The 25,756-nt window shown below is 42.6% G+C and overlaps 1 protein-coding gene across 17 annotated transcripts in view; it reads right to left on the reverse strand.

Annotated features, from left to right (window-relative positions):
* MAGI2 (membrane associated guanylate kinase, WW and PDZ domain containing 2) overlaps positions 1–12,686 on the reverse strand; it is a 1,014,264-nt gene extending 1,001,578 nt beyond the window's left edge. For 8 of the 17 annotated variants that reach the window (XM_061582120.1, XM_061582118.1, XM_061582116.1 and 5 more), the window contains exon 1: positions 11,835–12,683. In XM_061582120.1, the coding sequence (XP_061438104.1) occupies positions 11,835–12,135 (301 nt within the window). In that variant the 5' untranslated portion in view covers positions 12,136–12,683. Of the gene's footprint in view, positions 1–11,834 lie in introns of all 17 variants that reach the window. The other 9 variants (XM_061582109.1, XM_061582110.1, XM_061582111.1 and 6 more) reach the window with 4 other exon arrangements.
* Between the last annotated feature and the right edge of the window lie 13,070 nt (positions 12,687–25,756).

Genomic DNA, 25,756 nt, shown 5'->3' on the forward strand with positions numbered 1-25,756 from the left:
ACCTTGTCCAAGTGCCTGGAATCCGTGAGTGGATGGATGGGAAGGAACAAGCTGAAGCTGAACCCTGATAAGACCGAGGTACTACTTGTGGGGCACAAGAGAAGGTTGGGCGACATTGACCTGAAGTTCAACGGGGTGAGTCTACCCCTAAAGAACCAGGTCCGCAGCCTTGGGGTTGTGCTTGATTCCAGGCTGTCCATGGAGGCTCAGATTTCGGCAGTGAGCTGGGCAGCCTGGTACCAACTACACCTCATACAAAGGCTGCAACCCTACCTTCCTGTTCACCAGCTCCCACTAGTGGTACACGCCCTGGTCACCTCTCGTTTGGACTACTGTAATGCGCTCTACGTGGGGATACCCTTGAAAACTGTCCGGAAATTACAACTGATACAAAATGCGGCGGCTCGACTACTTACGAATAGTCGCCGCCGAGATCACATCACACCAGTGTTGTTCGACCTACACTGGCTACCAGTTGTTTTCCGAGCCCAATTCAAGGTGTTGGTATTGACCTTTAAATCCCTACACGGTTCCGGCCCAGTTTATCCCACGGAGCGCCTTCAACGCCACCAATTATGCCGCCCGACAAGATCGGCCACACAGGGCCTTCTCTCAATCCCGCCAACAAAACAGCCAGATTGGCGGGTACAAGAGAGAGGGCATTCTCAGTGGCGGCCCCCACTCTTTGGAACTCCCTCCCACAAGATCTCCGGCACGCCTCTTCTTTAAATGTGTTTCGGAAAGCCTTAAAGACCTGGCTCTTTCAGCAGGCCTTCGGGGTATCTGGGGAGGGTTAATTGTTATAACTGAAATGCCTCCTGCCCAGTTTTAATATTGTTGCTGCAGATGTGTTGTTTTTATATTGTATTACTGTATTTTATCAATTGTATTTTAACAATTTTGTAAGTCGCCTAGAGTGGCCATTGGCCAGATAGGCGACAAAGAAATTAAATTTATTATTATTATTATTATTATTATTATTATTATTATTATTATTATTATTATTATTATTATTATTATTAACCTATCATTCTTGGCAAGAATCTCAACAGCTAGCAGGCACTGCAAAATCATTCAACAGAGATTAGCTGCGAGTGGGCAGTTGTAAACCTAAATATTATTTATTTATTTTTAAAGACTTATAAAATGCTTAACATTTAAAATGTGCTGTGCAAAAAATATAAAAATATACAGGACATAATAACATAAAATCAGTATAAAAACACAATATAATTTCACATATTCCCAGGAAAGCCTGGCTGAAGAGAAAAGATTTTAGCATGTGTCCCTAAAACATAGAATTATACATGCTCATAAGAGCACCAGGTTTTAAAACAGACCCAAAGAAGGCAAACACTGTGACTCTTTACTCTCCCTTTATTAACATTTTTAAAGCAACACACAATGTGATCTCTTCCCACTTACTCCATGTCAGTGTTGTGAACTGGGTCCAGGGAGATGCAAATTGTGATGATGTCACATCATGTATTATATGCCTGGCCTGTTACAAGAAAGAGCCGAGAGAGAGAAAAAGCTTCACTTCATGTCCCTTTGCACTGTCTGGTTTGCCCCTAAGCAACTGTTAAAATCTCTGTACTATGAAGACTATCAAGCTACCAGTCTTATTATCAGTTTCCCCACCAGGCTAGAGCCAGAAACCTTTGATTCTATATGTAGCTGCCCTGTGTACTGAACTACCAGCACAAAGTTTGGAACATCTTCTTGACAGTGAAGTAAATGTTTGGAGGGGAGACCACAAGGGGCTGAGCATTTCCACTTGCCTTATCCCACCAGCACCACCCTGGAACTTCAGAAATCCTGCTGCCTAGAACACAGTGTTGGAAAAAGGGGTGTTTGATGTACAGAGATTGATCAGTATCAAAACAATAAGTGCATGTGGGAGTTTAAAGGAGAAACAGCAATATTTACCTCACCAGTGAGAAATGCAAAATGAACTGAAAGAAGAGGTGCTAGCTAGAGATGTAATGGTGAGGGCTGCAGCAAATGAGAAGTGTGGCTGCCATCCAATGTGTATAACTTAATTGTACTGAGCTTTTCTGGAATGTCTTGCAGAATTGAGATTTTTTGGCCTTGTATACTACTTTTTTATTTCAGTGTTTCTAATTAGATTAGTTTATTTGTACTGTTTTATACAATATTGTATTAATTGATTTTTAAATGAAGTATTTACTTCCTGTCATTGTGATTATTTGTAATTGTTCTTATGTTTTTGAATTGTTATTGTTTATTTGATACCTTGTGAGCAACTTTGAACACAATCTTATTCACTATATAAGCAGCATATAGATAAACAAATGAAGCATTTACTGTCTTTGGACTGAACCGCTGGGCAGGAAGGGCTTAGTGTTTTGATGGGGACTTGTCTGGCCATATACTGTCGTTCTGGACATGTGCTTTAATGTGTTCCTTGGTATCAACTCCCTTGCATAACTCCTGGCTTTTCTCTGATAGAAGCCTACAGCGCAGCTCCTACACTGCCATAACTTTCCTCCTATGTCCTTCTGCGAATCTCATTTTCACAATAGTCAGTCACATCTAAATCATTTTGATACTTCAGTGATCCCCAAAGGCATAGTTAATGAGTTAAGCTAGTTAAAATATTCATTTGCAAAATGGACTGACATCAGCCATGATTCAGGCTCATCTGCACATGCTAGAATGGTTAGATTATCATTTACAACTGTGTGTTTAATTGTGGTTTATTGTACTTGGACATATTTAAAACAATTACTTGGTGACATCTGTATATGTATGCACGAAAAAGTATGCAGAATGGCTGTGAATATTTCTCTTTCCTGGAGATTTGCCGATATACATGCTGAGTATCTTTTGAGAATGTTTTAAGATCTCTCTTGAGTGGTTTGGCTCTAGAAGCCAGGTAGAAGTCACTAAAGGGGTGAGGTAATACAGATTTTGTTTTAAATCAGATTTAGATTTTTTATATCTATATTTTTTGCTCTTCAAAATGTTTGATCACCCTGAGACTTCTGTAAGAAATTGACATTTAAATGTTACATCAAAAGACCCCCTAAACCTGCAACAACCTCAAGTAATATTACCCATGGCAAGAAGCCACAGATTTAAAATCCATAATCTTTTGGCTCCTGGTGAACAGTAATATGGAATCCTCAAAGTCAATGCTGTGTGCAGACTGTGCCAAGAATAACTGGATTATCTAGGTATGAATGGTGGTTTCTGATATTCAGATTGTCAGTCTCTGAGGAGAAAATGATCGTCACAATTCACAGCATCAGAGCAACTCTGAGGTCAAATAAAGCTCCTAGTGAATGTGGACTTTCCATTCAGTGCAATATCAGGGCAGGTATACATGTGCAATGGGGATGTATGGATGTAATAATTTCATACTTCTCAGTCAAAAGGGAAACCCAGTGCATGTTTAGGAAACTGGAACTTTCACAGGCTATGGAATCTCTGGAGTGGGGCTTATAAGCTCTATATATCATAAATCAAGGCATCTACACTTTACTGGGCTTTCAAGTCAGTATACAAGGAAGCAAGTATTATATACTTCACTAATGAAATTATGCATTTATATTTCATAGAAGAAAGCTACTTTGCAATTAAAGTACACAATTACAGTAAGAAAGTAAATTATTGAAGAATGGCCTAAACTCAGAGGCTGAGCAGTGGGTTTATATATATATATAAAGATTACAGATTCCATCCCTGGTATCTCCACATATGGCTGGGCTTGCGAAAGAGTCCTGTCTGAAATCCTGAAGGGCAGTTGCCAGAAGCATACTAAGCTCAGAGCTTTCTTTGTGACAGTACTCACTGGTACCACGACCTCCTTAATTGTAACTCTATTGTGGCTGATGAGGTCTTCTTGCAAATCCCGTAACAACAAATTAGAGATGAGCTTGCAGTATCCCCTAATTTGGATGAAGTCAGTAAAGCCATTAATCAAATGAAGAATAACAAAGCTAGGGGACCTGATGGGATTCCTGAAGTCTTTAAAGAAGGTGGGCCTGAATTTATACAACTTCATAAGCTCATTGAAAAAATCTGGATGAGGGAGGAGATCCCGGAAGACTTTAGGGATGCCATAATTATCACTCTTTTCAAGAAGGATGATAGGACAGATTGTGGGAACTACCGTGGCATCTCTCTTCTAGCCACCACAGGTAAAATCCTTGCAATGATCCTTGCAAATCTCCTCCTACCTATCTCAGAAGACATCATCCCTGAATCCCAAAATGGTTTCCGCCCTTCCAGGGGATAGTGGACATGATCTTCACTGCACGACAACTTCAAGAAAAATGCAGGGAGCAAAATCGACCTCTGTATATGGCATTTATTGATTTGACTAAGGCCTTTGATTCTGTAAATCAAACTGCTCTCTGGACCATCCTTCTGGAAATTGGATGCCCTGATAAATTTGTGAATATTTTGCGACTCCTCCATGACAACATGACGGCAACAATTTTGGATAACAATGGCTCTCAAAGTGATCCATTCAAAGTGGGATCAGACGTCAAACAGGGATGTGTAATTGCTCCGACCTTATTTGCTACTTTCATCGCCATGATTCTACACCTTGTTGAGGGGAAACTTCCCACTGGACTGGAAATCACATATCGAACAAATGGAAAGCTTTTTAATCTCAGTAGGCTGAAAGCAAAATGTAAGGTAATTACAACCTCTTAGATCTTCAATATGCCGATGATAATGTAGCCTCTGCACATTCAGAGGAAGATCTTCAAACTATCCTAAATGGCTTTGCAGAAGCATATGAAAAGCTTGGCCTCTCGCTTAACATCAAAAAGTGCTTCATCAGCAAGTGCGAACCAATCCCTCTGTAGCACCATCAATCCAGCTTAATGGTGTGACGCTGGAGAATGTTGATCACTTTTCCTATCTTGGCAGCCATCTCTCTGTAAAAGCTGACATTGATGCTGAAATTCAGCATCGTCTGAGCTCTGCGAGTGCCACATTCTCCCAAATGAAGCTTAAAGTGTTCGAGGATCGGGATATTTGCAGGGAGACCAAAATGCTTATTTACAAAACCATGTACTACCGACTTTACTGTACGCTTGTAAAACATGGACCATCTATAAACTCCACTCCCAACTTCTTGAAAGATTCCACCAACGCTGCCTCCGGAAAATTCTGCAAATTACTTGGGAAGATAGGCGGACTAATGTTAGAGTATTGGAAGAAGCAAAGACCACCAGTGTTGAAACAATGATCCTCCAACATCAACTTTGCTGGACCGGCCATGTTGTTCGAATGCCTGATCACCGTCTTCCAAAGCAGCTCCTTTACTCCCAACTTAAGGATGGAAAACGGAATATCAGTGGACAGCAAAAGAGGTTTAAAGATGTTCTCAAAACTAATCTAAAAAAATGTAACATAAGCATTGAGAACTGGGAAGCCTTGGCCTATGAGCGTCCCAATTGGAGGTCGGTCATTATCAAAGGTGCTATGGACTTTGAAGAAGCACGAGTACAGGGCGAAAGGGACAAAGGAGCTAAGCGGAAGGCATGTCAAGCAAATCCTCATCATGACCATCTTCCATCTAGAAACCTATGTCCTCACTGTGGGAGGCTGTGTGGATCCAGAATTGGCCTCCACAGTCACTTACGGACCCACTGTTAAAGACCTTACCCTGGAAGACAATCTTACTCGGCCACAAGTGATCGCCAATGACTCACTGGTACAGAGTACCAGCACCTCTTTTTTTGCTGCCCATAGCAGCCATTTTTGTGCTGGGATTCACAGGACTTTTATATTAAAAAAGCACTGACTAAGCTATATGGGCCAATGTTCTGACCCCTTATAAGGCAGCTTCCTAGGTTCCTGTACTTATGTCATGGAAGTAAACGTCATTTCTTTTTGAGGCCCACAACTGCTTTACTATATTAAAATTGACCACAATATATATAGTATGTTGGTCTTCTTTACCTAATTTTCAGTGAAGGCACAGAATTTTCATTCAACAGTCAAAATAGTAACAAAAATAATTAGTCAAATATAATATTTAAGTCCTTTTTTACTGCGTTCCCCAGTATTTGACAGCCATCATGAAGAATACAGACTATCACTTTTGTCCCAGTATCAATGTATCAAATCAGTTAATTTTTTTTTTTTAAGTTTTATTATTTAGTTTACTTTAATCAGGAAGGAAGAAATGTTATCAAGTAAACAGAATCCCTGGAAAATGAAGGGAACCATAAACATAAACATTTCTAAAGTAACGTGGCAGTGCTTGCGAAGGATGTCTTCTACTACCACCTATCTGGACCACATAAAATCCACAACACAGCTACTCCATCCAGCGATAAGACTTTGACACACAACTAGCTTGTAAAAGGTTTAAATGGAGCACAGGTAGGAAACTGAAGGTACAAATGTGAGCTGCAGTAGATTCATCGTCATCGACAGAGATCCAAGATCTTCCCGTTAAATAGATTTCTAGAACTAGGGTTTTTCAAGTCATACTACTTCTGAATACACTTCACATGTTGTATGAAATGCATGTAGGCTATCCTGGACCCATTTATGTTAGTGCAGGCCTGCACACCTGTTATGTAACCATAGTATGTTAAAACAAGACTGCAATCAACAGGCAGCCTAGCAGAATCTTCCTACCTTGCAAAGGATAAAGCTGTAGCTATGCCAACTCATACTGTGCTATGAGCATCATAGCAACCCATATAAACTCTCTCAAAATTATCTGGCAAAGTCAACCTTCTGCAGTGTTGGCTAGGAACTCTTTAAGTATCCATTGACAATTACAAACTCCAAAAGAAGCATGAGAAGAAGTAGTAACTAAATTTCCACAGCTCACTATTGTATTCATACAGCTCCTTGACGTCATTCATTTAGTCTATAGTAGGATTTCAATCTGTAGCTCCCAAAAAGTCAAGACCAACTTCTTTTCTTCAAAACAGCAAAGTGGTTCACACCAGGATGCTTGCTGAGCATGAGCAAACAGCTTCACATAACTCAAACAATTTGGCCTAATTAACACATTACCCAATAAAACACCTGCTTGCTTAGGATGAAATTCTACGTTCATTCATTTGGAAATAAGCACTGTTCAAATCTATATGTTTTACTTCCAAGTAAAGAAGCTCAGGATTCAAGCATTGTAAGGGATGGTATCTGACAGTGCTGCATCAATAGGATCAGCTCTTCTAATGTAAATATCATAGGGGCAAAATGTCATTTTTGTAAGCCACTAAAGCATATGAATGGACATTTTTTTTACTATCTGAAAAACTGAATATGCTGAGGTAGAACCACAAAAGAGATATCATTTTGATTGCCTGTAATGCTAAGAGCTCCACAAGCTACTGTAAAACAGAATTAAACACTCAGTGATTTTATCTCAATAGTCAACCTGACAACTGATTTGTAAGAACATTCAAGAAAAATATATGCTCAAAGACCTTTAACCACCATATTAGAAGCGTCAATGCTCTACCTACACACTTCATACTCTAATTTCACTCTGACAGCACTTAAATTCCAAGAGAGACAAGCCAAAACAGTCACATGGCACATTCAAGGTCATGATGTTTTAATTAACTGTCTTCAGTTGAAGGATTATATAGAGATCACTGATAAATTTATGCAAAAATTATTATAATGACTTAATTAACTTTAACCCCACATGTCTTATAAGAGAAAGAGAACAAAGTTACAAAAACAGGTATCATTTATTGACTAACCCTCTCTGTTATGGGCGCCGCCCAGAGAGGACGGAATCACCGGGAGTAAACTTTTTATGAAGGACCTCTGAACTTCAAATAAGGAGTACAGAAACTAAATTGGATTGCATTTTTAAAGGTCCACTTGGCAAGACTTCTTTCCATGAGAAGGTGAAGTCATTCAATTTACTCCCTTTGGAGGAGTTGCCAGCTATTCCCTAACTTAAGAGCATTTGCACTGGAATTGTCTTTTGATTGTAGTTTGCATAGAAACTGGTGCCCAACTTCACAGACTCATGTGACTTGCAAATGCTGTATACAAGCCTAATAAAATATCACTGACCCACATTTGTTTGTAAATGTTATTTATTTATTTTTTATATTTATATCCCACCCTTCCTCCCAGTAGGAGCCCAGGGAGGCAGACAGTAATAGTAATGTTACAGATAGTAATGCATTGCTAGCCTAAAAGCACTTCAGTTCCAAAACAGATAAATTTTAACTATGAAAGAGGGGATGAAGCAGGATGGAGTACATATAAACTGGACTTTTTTGTTTTTTTTGTTTGTTAAGGAAGCTGAGTCATGTAACTTACTCCCTTTGGAGGAGCTGCCAGTTGAAGGATAGTGAAGAACAGCACCAGTAAATGCAAGGAATAAATTATCTAAGATATATATTACAATACAGGCACAAGATGTCCATACAATCACATTGAAGTAGCAACAATGCACAAAAACAGAATGTACAGACAAAAACAAGTAGCAGCTAAAATCAATTTTAGCCTATTTGTCAAGAATATTATCTGTCTTTTCAATATATTTATTTATTTATTATTTAATTTGTATCCCACCCTTCCTCCCAGCAGGAGCCCAGGGCGGCAAACAACGCACTAAAAACACTTTAAAACATCATAAAAACAGATCTTAAAATACATTTGAAGATATCTAAAAAGCTATGGTAAGGGCTTGCATTTATGCTTCATGGAGCCACACACACGTAAATCCCATTGATGTCAGTAGCAATGCACAGGACAGCAGTGATGGGATCCCATCAACTTTGTTTTACAGTATAAAACTTTTCCACCTTTACCTCCCTTTCTTGTCATATGAATTATCCCTGTCCTCACACTTTCTGTCAATACAGAGATTTGACCTACTATCCTAGGACTATTCCACATACTCAAGTGCCAGTACCCACCTGCACAAAAATCAAGACATGGTAGTGTTAAAAGTTTGGCCTTACTATATGAGACAGCAGTAAAACTTTAAATGCCTGATTCAAACTTTGGATCAGATCCATCATCTGAGGGATGCAAAAACACAGAAATCCTGGAAAGTAATTAGCCAACGAGAATATCTGAACATTGCCATTGGACACTGAATGTCAGGAGCTTGATGAGGGAAGCTATCTTATGTTTTCCTATTAATATTTTGTTTCTTTATCATTTCAAATTAGTAGTATACACAGCATGGAAGATTACATTTTACAGATTATCATTATTTATCCTACAGTGTATATCTGAGAGTGTGTGTCCACAATGCTAACTCAAATCAGTTGAAACTATGATATATTTCCTTATGGAACCTGGGAATTGTTCTTTAAGAGGCTTAGGGATCTCATAATACCATCACAAAGCTACAATTATGAGGGTTCCAGAGATGAAGCCATTACGATTAAACTTTGTATAAACCAGCTTGTGTGTGCAATGTAGACAAGTGTTGTTCCAGACCTATTTATTGACAATTCACCCTGATTTGTTTACACAAAGTTTTTGCGGAGGTTATATGACATTGGCTGTTTACTGAGCATTCATTCTAATTTGTTTCAGGGAGGTTACACAATGCCACGTCAAGCACTCGTTATCCCACACTTTCCAGTGTATTTCCCCATCTCTTTCCTTAGCACAAAAAAAGTCTGTTTTGGGGGGGAAGTGGGTTTGTTGTTCAAGAACCTCATATCCACTTTAATTAAGCAATCTGAATTTGCCAGTACACAATTTAATCCCACCCATAAAATAGTGGGAGTCTAGACGTAGCCAAGGACTTTCTCATACAGCAGCTATCAGCCTTTATCAGTTATAACTGTTCATATTTATTTCAATATAGACAACTTCTATTGTTAAATATATATTTTTCTAGCTTAGGGCTCCAAGATCTGAGGCCAGTTTTCCACCTATACATTCAATACCTATTTTCTGTTATTAACAACCTTCCACCTATTCCCACAGGGCTGCTTCTGAGTCTTGATTTTTATTCCCTGGGATGCCTTAAATCTATTTGGGAATGCAGAATACAGACTCCTTGCCTTACCTACCAACAACCTATCTCACTATCAACAGCTACAGCTAAGGATTTCTTTGATTTACCTTCTGTGACAAACCACCCCACCTTCAAAAGTGAAGGTTAAAATTATAGCCCTATGAAAAGGATGGGAACCTGTGGCCCTCCGTTGGAGTCCAGCTCCCATTAACTCCAGTGATCATGGCCAAGGTCATGGATGTTGTGAGCTGGAAGTGCAACAACATCTGAAGGGCCACAGGTTTCCCATCCCTTCTCTGTAACCACAGCGTCATCACTAGATTGAGGAATTCAGCTAGCTTTGTGACGAAGCTTGCAGATGTTCAGCTCGTTAAATGCTCTTTGAATAGTAAAACCTTATTGCAAACCTTCTGTTGCAATTTTGCATTGCAGCCTCTGCCTTCTTTGGGGCTAGAGTACCAAGATAACATCAAAATAAAAACGAAACGAAGTATGTTTAATCCTATTCCCCCTTTATTTCCCTTTATTATTTAATCAATTCCCCCCGTTATTTAAACAAGACTTTCTGCTCTCTCTCGCTCTTCCTTTAAAATAGCGGTGACATTATTTTAGTAGGTCAGAAGACTTGTTTTCGATCCAAGTAAACCTTCGGCTGGTTCTTGCAGAAGTGAGAATCTTGTCGTGGTCAATGGCTTGACAAGCAGCACCAAGCCAGCGCCTTTAGGGGTACACGCCCAGCACGTTATGCAGATCTAAGGGAAAACCCAGATGCTCAACTAAGTCCCACCCCGGCTCTCGCCCCGCCCTCCTATTGGATGAAAATCCACACTCAGGATAATAACAATCATCATCCCAAGCGACTGGAACGCTCTCGGTTGCACGTTGCGGCTTCTTAGCACAGGCTGGTCCCCTCCATGGCTACCACTGCTAATTGGAGGGTTAGTCACTGCTGATGCTTTCCAGGGAAGACTCTTTATTTAAGAACTGTCATAATGTTTAACCACACCTCCCCCTCCTTCCTTCCTCTTACTCCATGGCATGTGTATGAGCTTCAGCTCCCTTTGCCAAAAAAGATGTCCTGGGATAGTTTCCTTCTACTCCGATCCAGGGCTAATTATTTGGGGGTGGGGGTTCGATGCCGAGGCTTAAGCCTGCCTTGGAGCCATGCCGTCTTTCCTCAAAGCCCTAAAGCCCCATCCCATGCAGGTTTTTAATCGAAGTAAGTCCTATAGCATTCACTGGGACTCACTCTCCGGCAAGGCTGCATCGGATTGCAGCCATACAGTCCTATCCTAAGCATGCTTACTCAGAAGCAAGTCCCCCTGAGTATGAGAGCTTGTTCCCATGTTACATGGATAGAATTGCAGTATTACACATCCTAAATCCTGAGGAAAGGCAGCACAGAGTGAAAAGGTGGTACTCTGCACTTGCTCAGGAACACTGGATTTTTACTCTGACTTCACGTTGTCCCAGGACTCAAGTCAGCTCTAGCAGTCTGTGTTGGAAGGTGATGGGGAGGTGGGCAGATTCCAGGATAACATTTATGTCTGGCCCACACATCCCCCCTCCCCTGCCTGCCTGCTTCCCTTCAGTCCCAGCTGGGCCCTGCCGAACTTTATCTGCTTTCTTCAGCTCCAGGCACTTCAAGTGCTGTCACTGACGCACATTTAATTCTCCCGTGCAACACATAAGACACGCATTGATCTCCACTCACAAGGATGTACGCCACTGCCTTCTCTGCCCTGGGTGTGGGGGCAACCAAACTGCCAAAAAGCTAGAAAGTTGCTCTCCCAAGACCGAAATGGAGCAAGGCTGCGCACCTCGACGCTTTTGGGGCTCTCCCTCCCCGCCTCCTGCCCTTCCCCTCGCCTCCCCTTACCTTGCTTGACACACTTGAGCCGGATGGGGTCCTTGCAGTGCTTGATCACAGCCAGCACATCCCTGATGGTAAGCCCAGCCACGGGTGTCTCGTTCACCTCTAAGAGCAGCTCCTCGGGCACCAACTTCCCGCCGCTTTCATAGACCACCTGGCCGGGCTTGACCTCCCCCAGGTACGGGAACTGCCCGTTCTCAGCTCCCCCCTTGAGCTCGAAGCCCAGCTGGCCCTCCTGGTTCCTCACTATGATACACTCATGGACTCGGCTCGTCCAGTGGCTTTTCTTCTTCAAGCCCTTGGACATTGCCGTGTGTGGGGGTCGGGGGAAGGGATGGGCTGTCCCCCCCTCTTTTATTCCCCCCCTCACTCTCTCTTTTGCCTTGGGGTGTCCTTGGAGTTTCCTTTTTAGCTGGTGGTAAGGAAAAAGGGGAGGAGGGGGAGGCTCTGAGAGGGGCGGGTGAGGGCTGCTCCTGCTGTTACTGCTCCTCTTCCCTGAACTGGGGGGGAGAAGGGAGGATGAAGAGGGGATAAGGAATGGGGGAAGGTGGGAGGGAAGGAAGGAAGGAAGGAAGGGCGACTCTTTCCCCCTCTCCGTTTCTCTAGCTGCGCGCGCGGTGTGAACTGCTAGCCATGGCAGATGCAGCAGCAGCCAGGATTCTGTCGAGTGTGTGCGTGTGTGTGTGTGCGAGAGAGAGAGAGAGAGAGAGAGAGAATACTAGTTGTACAGTAACTGGATGAAAGGGGGAGAGAAGGGGGAGGGAGGGCTGTGTATGCTGGAGTAGGAGGCGGGAGCGAGGTGGGGATATGTCTGTCTGGCTCACACACTCGCTCTCCTCCAAGCCTGACCCGGTAGTGAAGACCGAGAGGGAGGCTGGATTGCCAGGCAAAGCAGCAGCAGCAGCAGGGAAGAGAGAAGGCGGAGAGCGGCCAGAGGTGGGTGGGGAGGAAGGAGAAGGACCCGCTGCTGCAGCGCTGAGGCAGGCACTGAAAGCGCCGCCGGGCCAGGCTAAAACCGTCTCTCCGCCCGCCCGCCGTCCCCTCAGGCTCTGGAGCGCGCGCTCTCCTCCAGACTAGGCGTGCTTGGGCACGGGACGTCGCCCATACGTGCCCCCTTCCTTTCCCTCCCTACACACCCCGCTAAATCTCTTCCCTCAAGGACCAGCTTCGCGCAGCCCCAGCGAGTTCCAGCCATCTCCCTGTCGCGCGCGAGGAACCGGCGGGCATCTGCTGCAAGCGAAGGAGGCGCAGGCAGTAAATGGAGAGCTCCAGAAGGGGGCGCAAAGGAACAAGGGCAGAGGCGAAGAGTTGCCCAATTCGGTCCCCGGGGCCAGTTTCTGCTTTGCAATAGGATGGAAGGCTGAAAGGCTCGCTCTTTATCCGCATTTGAAAGCGTGTTAACCTTCCCTTGGGATCTCTCCCCCCCATTAACTCTCATTCAAATGTTGTACTTTTCCCCTCCACTTGCCAGGTGCCCTACTACTAGACGTGGGTGCAATGAGTCTCATATGGCATGTAACCAGGTTATCATCTGAACATGTTAGAGCACAAAGCGTGAATATAATTGGCTGCAGCAGAGGATGAGAGGGAAAGTAGTCCCGCTCCAACAGCCCCGCCAAGAGTCCAGCTCTGTTTAGCCTCTCCTCTCCCAAAACTGTTTTTATTCAAGTGTCAGTTGTAAGAACTTTCTAACTTCAGCTTGCCTTTTCTTCCTCCTCATCCCCCTTTTTTCCTTTTGTGAGGTGTCTTTGGATTGTAATCCTGCAAGCAGGGGACTATCTTGTTTATTATTGATTTTATGGAAGCCACTAGAGGGGCTTTCATTTTCACAGGAATCCTCTGAGATAGGAGGACAGAGAGTATTATATGATTAGACCAAGGTCACCCAAAGTGTTTTGCACCTGGGAAAAATCCCAAGGGATTTGAATCCTGGTCTCCTAAATCCTAGTCTGACACTAAAACCACTACACCTGGTAAGGCAACCATTCTTGTCAATTTAGGCTCTAAGATGGCCCTAGTCAAATAGGGTTTTCTTCATGGATCCAGACCACAAGTCAGCAATAGCCCCTTTGTGATGTCATTACACACAGAGAATGAATGCTCATGGGGATCAGCATTGTGGAGGCAACCATCAACCCATCAGATGCAAGCTTTCATTAATACCTGAACTGAGGTTATGTGTGTATGTGCTGAAGTCTGTTCACACACTCATGAATGTTCATAGATCAGTAGGCAAAAGTTAAAGACTAGTATCTCCTCCCGGGTGGAGATTATCATCTGGCTTTAATCCCAGCTCTTTAATTTTCTCTTCCTCTGGACTGCTTTGAACAGTAGTGTAGTGACAAATTCAGAAGTGCAGGGTCCCTTCCCTTCCAAGATTATACAACCTTCTAAGATTATAGAATAATCAGGCCAGGCTTGAATACTGCTTTCTGCTTCTCTATCACTGTCACCATTTGACTATCCTTTCTCACTGTCAAGAGATATTGCTTGAATTACTGAATTCAGTGTCTACACGTTTATCTCCTGCTGCTACCAAACTGTTATCATCAGGATTCACTGTTTGTTCTTCTGCAATTACAGAATTCTCACTCTCTGCAACTTGGCTTTTTGAAGTAGGAACTAATAGGAACTCCTTTCACCCTGATTGATTCCACTCAACAGGAAACGATAAGGAAGCAACTTAGAAGACTCTTCTTAGTGGCTAACACGCTCTGCTTTCATGCTGATTAGCTCATAGGACACTGGAGACGTAGGGACCCTGCTGGGACCTGGCTCTCAATAAGGTAGAAGTCTCAGGCCTCTGAGACCCTGGATAACTATGCCCCTGGCTTTGAATGAATTGCTGTATGAACATATGAAGCTCCCAACTCCTAACCAATGTGTAACAAGCAGTGATGTAGGTTTTCTGGAAAATGTCACTATGCAAATTAGGGTAATTTACATGGGAATTTTTTCAGTTTTGCATTGGAAAAAAATTCTGTTAACCTATAAAGTGATCTAATTTAGTATGTTTATTTTACCTATATTTAGTAATCAAAGCTGAAACTGCCAAGTTTGTTTAATGTTATATTTGCAGATGGCATCAATTCATTGTCACTAATGAACTTATGAAATGGGCATTTTTATGTGGAAAAATACAGCCCTGCAAACTTTCAAGGAAAAAAAATCTATTTGGAAAAATTTCCCACCCCACATCACTGAAAAATAAGATGTCTGATAGAGGCAAAGCAATATGTATAGGTCATGGGCAAGACCTGCCACCACAATCCTGGTGTCCCCTCTGTAAACAGTCATTGTACTTATTTATTCTGTCTGAACAGTGCTTGTGCCTTGTCTATAAAATAAAATATGCCTGTGTGTTCTGGTCTTGGCCAACTCATACCGGCTTTTTCCACAATAGCATTTAAAGTGCCTGGGGACTGGGGACGTGGATGCAGGACAGAGGACAGAGGCAACTAATGAGTATGTTTCCAGCTACATGATTGCAGGCATGGAAGAAAAGGATGTGACAATTTGCCTTTATTACATATATATATTTCCTTTGAAGAAACTGTGTGTGTGTGTGTGTCTGTCTGTCTGTCTGTCTGTGTGTGGGGGGAATCCTCAGGAATGCCAAGTCAGTGCAAACGAACTGGTGGCTTCTGTTCTTTGCTGCTGTGCTCTCTTTTCCATTGCCTGAACTTTTCTCCTCATCCCTCCTTTCACACTCCTATAAGCGCTTAGCAAATTGGAATTGTTGCGGTGGAATTAATTGCTAGAGAGGCAAAAATATAGTGGCATAGCTTTCTAACTTTTAAAATATGCCTGCGAGTCGTGGCCAAAGAGATACTTCAATATGGGAAGGACAGGTTAGAGTGTAAAGAAGAAGCAGCAGCGGCAGCAAGTATTCCCAAATATATTTAACTGTATGTTGCGGGCAGAGTGGTGATTTACAGACTAAATGTGCTTCAGATCAGACAGTTCTCTTCACAAAACGTGCAGGAAGGTTGACAGGCAAGCATAAATCCATTTTCCTGCATGGCCATCAACCAATTTAAAAGCCTGGTACACCTTCATTTAAAATGGCATTTCTGTTTTTCACACCTGTGTACAAACTGTGAGAGAGATGCTCAAAAGTGCTTTAAGTGGCTCATTTGAAACTGCCAAGGAAAAAAAAAGGGGGGGGAGTGCAGATGAAGACCAGTTGTTGTTACTTTAAAAAAAAAAACTGCCTCAAAATAACAACATATACATGTTCCTGAAGAGAGGGAATCTTCCCTCTGCCCAGCAGTGGTGCAGCTTAGATGATTTTAGACTCTGGGCCTCTCCTGCCCAGAGTCTGAGACACGAGACGGAGGCGAGACTTGTTCTAATTCTCATTTTATTAGTGTGATGGTTACATCCAAAGTGGTGTGCTTCATAAGCCTGTCTACTCTGACTCACTACTTAGCAGAGCTTGGAAAAGTTACTTTTTTGAACTACAACTTACATCAGCCCCAGCCAGCATGGCCACTGGACTGGGCTGATGGGAGTTGTAGTTCAAAAAAGTAACTTTTCCAAGCTCTGCTACTTAGCTTACCTAAACAGTCTCTGCAGCGTGTGGGGAGAGTTGACTCAGCACTAGAGCCTGGGTGGGCACCTGCTTAAGTAGGGAAGGTCTTCGCACATAAATGACGGCTGCTCCAGAGTTTCACCCTCTGAAAGTCTCTCTTCTCATGCCTTCTCGTGTGGGGCAAGGAGGGGGCGAGCCTCCAATGGCCCATCTGACAGCGGAGCTTCGCTAGGTGATGGAATGACCTCAGGGAGCAGGAAGCTGGTTGGCGGGGAAGCGTTTGAAGTGCCAGGTGGGGATTCCTGCACGGGTGGGGTTGGAGTGCGTGAAGGGTCACTTCCCAACAGTTCAGGCGGGGAGCTCGCAGGTGGGGCAGGACCTGCATCAATAGGGGTGCTGGCCAAGGAAGTCTGCAGGCTTGGACTTGTCCAGGTAGGCATCATGGAACTCTCTCACCAAATCCGGCGCATGGCTGTCGTCAGCTAATTCCCACAAACTCTCCGTCTGATTGTACCCCTTCCAGTGGATCAAGTATTGAAGCTGCCCTCAGCCTCCGTGAGTCCAAAATCTGCTCCACTTCATATTCCTCTTGTCCATTCACATCTATGGGGGCAGAGGCACCTCTGGTATCCTGTGGGGATCAGGAGGATGCTCTAGAGTAAGCAGGGAGCAATGAAACACTGGATGTATCTTGAGGGAAGGAGGCAACCTCAGACGAAAAGCCACTGGATTGATCTGAGCCTCAACTTCAAAGGGACCCACCTTACTGACTTCCAGTTTATGGCATCACGCCCATGTAGGCAGATAAACCGTGGACAGCCACACCCTGTCTCCCACACGGATTTTGGACCCCTCCTGTTGATGTTGATCTGTAACTCTTTTATAGTCTGTAACTGTTCCTTCAGCAACTGCTGCATCGTCTGAAGCTCTTGCACAAAGTCCTCAGCTGCTGGAATGACGGGACTGACATGTGGGGCAGCAAAGGCTCGAGGGTGGTATCCCAGGTTGGCAAAGAATGGGGTCTGTTGCATGGTAGCATGTACTGCATTGTTGTAAGCGAATACTGCTAAGGGCAAAAAGGACACCCAGTTGTCTTGCTGGTAGTTGACATTACAATGGAGATATTGCTCCGACGTGGCATTCACTTTCTCAGTCTGACCATCCGTTTGCGGGTGATGAGATGATGACAGTCTCACTTCACTCTGCAGGAGTTGCCACAGAGTGCGCCAAATCCAAGCCATAAATTGCAGGCCCCGATCTGAAACTAAGCTGTCTGGAAAACCATGCAAATGGTAAAACTGCTGCACACACAGTTGAGCCGTCTCTCATGCATTTGGAAGTCCAGAGCATGGAATGAAATGAGACATTTTAGTAAAAGCATCCACCACCACCAATAGTGTCATCTTTCCCTGAGAGGAGGGGAGGTCAGTGATGAAGTCCATAGTTACCATCTGCCAAGGACCCTCGGGTGTAGGGAGTGGTTCTAAGAGTCCTGCTGGCCATCCCATGATGTGTTTGGCTCTGGCACAGGTGGGGCAGGACTGGACATAGCGCTCTACCTCCTTCTTCATCCAGGGCCACCAAAACTCCCTGGTGACTGCTTGCAAGGTTTTAAAAACTCCAAAGTGCCCAGCAGTAGGGAAGTCATGTCACTGATACAGGACCTTGGCTCTCACATCCCCGGGGGGCACATATATAGCATCATAATGATACAGCACCTCCCCTTCAGCGTGAAGTCCTCTATACCCCCAGGAGACTGCTTCTCTAATTCTGAATGCTTCTCCTTGACAAATGGATCTTGTTCTTGCACTGAATGCAGTTCCTCCACCCAGGAGTCCTGGCACACCCCTGCCACCATCTTCTTGAGGGGTATAATCAGTTGCAGCAGTCTCAGTTCTGATGATTAGTATGCACCTCTATCTCGTGCTGCACTCATTCCTAAAGATGTTGCCAAGTTTCAAAAGCATCCCGAATGGCCAGCAACTCTTTTCCCCACACGGTATAGTTTTGCTCTGAACATGTCAACTTCCATGAAAATTATGCACACAGCCTCAGACACACACCCCTGTGCTGGTTGTAAAAGCACCGCTCCGATGGCCATGTCTGACGCATCCATCTCCACCACAAAGGGGTGTGTAGGGTTTGCGTGTTGCAGTGTGGGTTCAGAGGTGAACCAAACCTTCAGCTCCTCAAAGGCTCCTTGCACAGTGTCAGTCCAGTGAAAGGGACCTGAACCCTTCAGGCAGACCATGAGGGGCGCAGTCTTGTCAGAGTAATTAGTGATGAACCGATGGTAGTAGTTGGCAAACTCTAGGAATTGCTGAAGATCCTTCTTCGTTTTGGGAGGCTGCCACGTGAGAACACTGTGGACCTTGCCCGGGTCCACTCTGGCAGAAGAAATGCGGTACCCCAAAAAGTCCAACGTGGTTAAGTCAAAGCCGCACTTCTCCAGCATTAGGCAGAGTTAGGCAGCCAGTTTAGGAAGCAGGGGCTGAGGACCACCAGCAAGATGATGGCTGACAGAGCTATGCGTGCCCCATGGCCTGGCCTGCATCACCTAAACCAGCCTATTATTCTCAGGTGTGGTGAAAGACACTGTCTCATTTCCAATGCTGAAGTAAAATTCTGTTGCATCATCTTGACCTTTGTCTCAGGCAGCAAAGTGTCTTAAGCCACAGCTAACATTCTCAGAACAAAAACACGCTGTCTTTATGTGATAACTGCAGCAATCTGGGAGAAGCAACTTTAGTTGCAATCTTTGGCCTTAAATAATGTAATCTTAATCCACCATGTCCCTTTTCGAAATTTGGATTCAGATCTCATCTGGTTCAGCTCTTGTTCTATTAATTATTAATTTTATTATTGATTTATTTATTTAAAGCATTTATATGCCCTTTTCAGGCAGACCTCACAAAGCGGTTTACTTACGATTATTACAATATGTATTTTTTTTAAAAAAGATACAATAAAATGGAAAAGATAGCTTGAATGTTTAAGAAGAAGCTGTTACTGCTCTTTCTGAGATATAAATTTAATAAAAAAATAAAAATAGTCCTCTCAGGGCAATATGGTTCTGCTGCAGATGGCCCTGTGGTGATAGTTTGGGGGGAAATTAATTATTTTTAATGAAATTATCTGCTTGAATGTTAGAGTTCCATTGATTGATATTGTGCATGTGTGACTTGTTCTTGTGAACCACCTTAAACCAACTATTCTTTTTTTTAAAAAAAACTTAACAAAAGAATATAAATCAAAATTAATTAATTGCATATTTACATATTAAAATGTCCATCCTCCTGCAACAACAGGGATTGATTCATTGTATATAACATATAAAACTGGAAAGCCTTTTGTGGGTCATTATACAGAACTGGGCTGTATGGTTTCTATGGAAAGTATTACATGCTCTTGAAGCTTGCTACTGTATCCCACTGCATGTACAAACAAGGACACCAGCCGACACCTGCTCCAGGATCAGTGGGATGGTCCCATCCACTACAGTGGGGCATTATATTAGTATTTATTTAATTAGTATTTACAGTTGTGACCTACCCTGATGATTCTGGTAACAAAAAGTGAGAAACAACAATAGTAATAATAAATTCTACATACTAGGAGCCATTATTTGACATTGGGTTCCGTTTTAATAAAAGGAGCTGATTTTCAAGTAAACATTGGGAAGTAATGAATGGAAATACCCCTGCCCATCAAAGAGTTGACTCTACAAAGCAAAACATTAATTTGCCACTGTGGAGTGAGTAGGAAGGGGCTCCTGCCTCCCATCTGGAATGCAGGTTAAATGAATGACGGGAACTCAGAAGAGTAAGATTCATGCTGATTTTTGAAAACTGATCAGCAATCATAGCAATTTCATGACTGTGTAAGCACTTCACATTACTTTTGAGGAATGAGTACTAGTTGTATCGAGTGATTTGCACTAACAAGTGGAATAGGTATGTATATAGTGGTGGAGGAGAAGAATGATGAATGAGAGCAAAAACATTTAGAAGGAAACAGAAAACAAAGACACTTTGATGTGGCAGAGTGTTCTTCATAGGTGGAAACGTAGGTGTTAAGAGTCTGACTTGAAGAAGCAGTATTCATAACCCAAATAGAGAACATTGAAAGGAAAGCAAAACTTTTTTTTTAAAAAAAAAGAGTGGATGAGATAACTTTATACCAAGGAATAGGGCAAGAAGAACAGCAAAGGCTTTTATTTCCACACTTTTCAGTGGCAGTTTTAGGTACCTTGAACTAACTTTATAAATAACTGAACACTGCAATTATATAGTCCAAAGGAAGCAAGATGAATAGGTTGGATAGGGGCAGATAATCTGGGGTGGCTTCTGATGAGACACCGATGAAGAGGGAAGCATCAGGTTCCCCCCCCCCTTCCTGTCCTGTTCAAAAAAGAGGTTTCACATTCTTCTGCCTAGGAGATTTGCAAGTTTTTGTAACAAAAAGAGAATGTGCATCTCCTAGGTAGAAAAGACGAAAAAGCTTGATTTTTTTATTTAGTGCCATCAAGTTTGATGTGATGGAGAGCTGTGAAAACTTCCAGTATTTCTGCCAATCCTTTTCCTTATCTCCAGTTGTGTGTTTCTCCCATTTCCTATCCTACTATCCCTATCAGTGACAGGGTGTTCAGGGTCAGCACAAGGGTTGGGTTCAGGCTGCTTTCAAAACTTACCCCTGCTCCACTTTCCTCCAAATTGAACATGGCCACCAGGCCTTAAGTAACTCCACAGTGGGCTACAGAATCATACTAAGAGCGCTTATCAATGGTTCTTTTTCAGACTGGGAGGAGGTAACGAGCAGGGCACCATAGGGCTTGGTCCTGGGCCCAGTGCTCTTCAACATTTTTATTAATGACTTGGATGAGGAGGTGCAGGGAATGCTTATCAAATCTGCAGATGATACACAATTGGGAGGGATAGCTAATACCCTGGAAGTCAGAAACAAAATTCAGAGTGGTCTTGATAGGCTGGAGCATTGGGCTGAAAACAACAGAATGAAATTGAACGGGGATAAGTACAAAGTTCTACATTTAGGAAAAAGAAACCAAATGCACAGTTATAAGATGGGGATATTTAGCTCAGCAACAATACATGTGAGGAGGATCTTGAAATTGTTGTTGATCACAAACTGAATATGAGCCAACAGAGTGATGTGGCTGCAAAAAAGGCAAATGCTGTTTTAGGCTGCATTAACAGAAGTATAATTTCCAAATTGTGTGAAGTACTAGTTCCCCTCTTTTTTGGCACTGGCTAGGCCTCATCTTGAATATTGTGTTCAGTTCTGGACACCACACTTTAAGAAGGATGCAGGGCAATCAGGAGGGTAACAAGAATGATCAGGGGACTGGAAACAAAGTCCTATGAGGAGAGACTGAAAGAACTGGGTATGTTTAGCCTTGAGAAGAGAAGACTGAGGGGAGATATGGTAACACTCTTCAAGTACTTGAAAGGTTGCCACACAGAGGAAGGCCAGGATCTTCTCTTCTCGATCATCCCAGAGTGCAGGACACAGAATAATAGGCTCAAATTTCAGAAAGCCAGATTTCAGCTGAACATCAGGAAAAACTTTCTAACTGTTAGAGTGGTATGACAATGGAACAAATTATCTAGGGAGGTGGTGAGCTCTCCAACGTTGGAGGCATTCAAGAGGCAGCTGGACATCCACCTGTCGTGTATGCTTTAGGCTGAATTCCTGCATTGAGCAGAGGGTTGGAAGGCCCCTTTCAACTCTACTGTTCTGTGATTCTGTGATAATTAAACAGTTACTCCAGCTTTTCCACAACAGCCTTCTGAGATCCCACCTCTAGGTTAACTACTGGAGAAAGTTCTCACTGAGGGGTAATCTGGTATGTTTGCCGTTTTGTTTATCACTTATATAATAATTAGTAGAAGATTATTTATTTTTATTTTCTGGCACCTAAACTTCCATATTACCTTAAACAAGCTTGGTTCATTAGGATTATTTGAGGTTTTCAGTACTTGTTTAAATCTGATTTCTGCTGATCTGATCGTTATGCTCAACATCCTGTCTCTTAAATTGTTCATACTCCCACTTTAAATCTTCTGCTTTTTAAAGTGTTTTGATTTTAAAACCTATCAGTAACAACATGAGCTAGCATAGAATATTAATTTGTAACAGGTATGATACTTTAGATAATTACAGTCCTTTGATTCCATTGTCAAAAGTGTGATGGATGTGCAACTATAAAGCTTGGAGGGCTCAGTGAGAAATAATAATTTCACAGAATGGGTGATGTCTGTGTGTTTACCAGGACCACAATTCAAGATAGAGAAAGGAATGCTTAAGTAGGACTGCTTGAGATTTTCCAGTATGAAATTTCTTAAACAGCAGAGGGTTGGTGAAAAAAATCTGTAGAGCCTTTAAAATTTTGTGAAACTCTGTGATAATGTGATGAGTATTCTAAAATATTAATGTTGCTGAATTTCAGGGAAGCACCTTGGTTTTTAAAGATTCCTATGGAGAAATACTATGGCTGTGCACAGCTCCCATGATCTGCCCTTGGGCCCTGATCCAGTCCTCTCCAGTCAGGCTGGGCTGACTCAGGGACCACCCGCTCCACTTCAGATCCACTCCTGAATTAGTTCAGGGGCAGGACTAATATTTAGGGCCCAATTCTGACATCATGCAGAATTAGGGTTCCAGGTCTCTGGTATTCACCTGGAGACTCTGGATTTGGGGTGCTTTCTGGGTGAGATGTTAATCTCTGGACTCTCAGCTTTCATTTTTTTAAAAAATTATGATTCAGGGTGGTCTGGTTCCCAAGATATACACTAAAATGTCAGCTCCCCCCCCCACAACTTCAGTTAAATGAGTGCATAGCTGGCTGCTCTAATCCCACCCTTTCAGGTTTTTAGCCAATAAGTGAAGTCAGGGGTGTTATTGACAAGACAGTAACTTTGCAAGTCAGAAAACTTGTTTTTTCCTGCTTTTCTGAAAATCTCATCAATTGAGTAAGTATATAGCTTTCAGTCTTTTTCTCTGTTGTGTGCAGGAGTCAGACAAGTTTAAATTTTCCTGGGCTGTTGAAGAGGGCACTGTTTTGAAAACTTTCCCAGTATGAAGCTTTAATCCAGTACTTGCTTTTCTGGGAGTAAAACTGCAATGCTAATCCCACATACCTAGAGTAAACCCCATTGAATTCAATAGGACTTACTTTTGAGTAGACATGGTTAGGATTGTGCTGTAAATTAATGGGAATTTCGAATGAACATAGCAAAGAATTGTATTTGTGTTGTAAATCTTTCTCTTCCCCTCCAATCCTATTTTTTAAAGTAATTAGGCAGGGCTTACTTAGGTATCACTGCTTTTATTATGTAGGAAACTAATACTGATTTTATTTTTTAAAAATGTTCTGCAATGACCAACTGGTTTTGACAATAAACTATTATATGGGGTGAATGTATTGTTACATCTCCTGTGTGTGTATATGGAGTCTTTCCAACAACCCTGTGAGGTAGGGTTGCAGATTGGAACCAAGGAAAGTCACAATAAGAAATAAATCCCTTTAAAAGCCAATAACCATAAAAACAAGTATAAACAGTTGCAAAACAGCTTAAAGCAGCATGATTCTGGATTTTGGGTTGTGTGAATGAAGTTGCTGATCACTTGAGGCTGCAGCTCTGTGCACACTTCACTGTGTGCCCAGACCATCTACTCAAGTAGAGAGTGAGTAGTGCATTTTAACATCTATTGCCTTCTATCTCTGCTTGTGGTACACTTGCAGGGCAGTTTGGTTCTGCAAGAGAGTTTGGCTTCCTAGAGGATCCAGCCAGGTCTGCCTCAGCAGTTCCTTATTACAGGCACCTTTCCTTGCCTTTACTAGCAGCTCTGTAGGGACTTACAAGGAGAGCTGCCTCGGGCAGCAGGCCCACCACCAAAGGGGCTACACCAGAGGGGTTTTACACTTTGCCATCCCCTTAAGGAGCCACTCAGCCAAGGGCACTACCTCCATGGTGTGTTTGATTGCTGATTCGGTTGATTCCTGTATGAGAACCAGGAACAACTGACAGGGTGTGTGCCTGACCCAGCCTGTTGGTGAAAGAATGGGTGTTAGAGAATGGTGACCTGGTGAGAATATGGAAACTGTTCATGGGCATATACTAGGGATGGAATCCTCTCATTTTTTTACATTTCATTTTTAAGTGTGGTTCCCTAGTGGTCGCTAATGATCACATTCCTTTTTCCTCCAATATTTTTTCATTTTTCCAACATCACATATATATGCTTTGCAGAGAATTAACAATTGCAGAGAACTGTCAAAATTATAATCTCTGTTTATTCACGAGTTTCCACTGGTATCAATCTTCATTCTGAACTCTGTAATGTTTGCCTGTTTACATTCCTTTTCAAGTGCACTGCAGAGCAGATTAAGGCAGATAATCAAATCAGTGTCTTCCCCCTGCTGCGTACAATCAACACCTCATTCTCTCCTGCTGCTTTCTGTCTGTCAGTTACAATCAACACCTCATTGACAGTGAAAGAAAATACACATTTGAAGAGCGCACATAGAAAGTAGATAGATAAAAGTATCACTCACACTACTGATGATTTCAAAGGGAATTTGAAAAAAAGAATCAGAACAGAAGAAGAATGAATTAGAAACCAAGCACAGAGTTGCTGCTTCAAAATTCTCTCCACAAAGCTAGAGAATATCAGAAATAATAATAAATCTGATGGCAAAACTGATTATTGCAGAAATAGAGCCCATTGCTAGCATATACACAAAATACTTGGAGGATGGTTAAAATGATATTGAGCTGGGACAGAGGGAAAAATCAATAACAGCATCGTGTTATCACACAACAGCACCATCTCCGTTATCTTTTTGGCACCTATTGAAGACTTTCCTCTATCAACAATCCTTTTAAGTTGAGACCTTGTCCCAGTCTGCATCTGTGTTGGAATTGCTTTTTAATATGTTCTTAAACTTTCTTTTTTAAAATGTTTTTAATCTTAGACAATGTTTTGATAGCTTTTTTTTAAGTAACATTTTTGAAGATGTTTTGTTTTAAAGTTTGTTTTTATGATGTTTTAATGTTTTTAGTGCTTTTGTTTGCCGCCCTGGGCTCCTGCTGGGAGGAAGGGTGGGATACAACAACAACAGCAACAACAACAGCACCAGTAGCAGCAACAGCAGCAGCAGCAGCAACAACAACAACACCAGTGTCAGAGGGAGTAGGTGGGGAAGGTTCATGGAGCTCAGGGTCCTGGGAATGGGGAGGCATGGAATAAGGGGTAGGCAATATTATCATAAAAGACTGGGGAGTAGACATTTAACACCTGTTGCCTCTGCTCAGCCTCCCCAGATCAGAGACTTGGGTTTATTTATTTATTTATTTATTTTATTTATAGACCG

This window comes from Rhineura floridana, chromosome 8 (genome assembly GCF_030035675.1).
Source record: "Rhineura floridana isolate rRhiFlo1 chromosome 8, rRhiFlo1.hap2, whole genome shotgun sequence".
Lineage (NCBI taxonomy): Eukaryota > Metazoa > Chordata > Lepidosauria > Squamata > Rhineuridae > Rhineura > Rhineura floridana.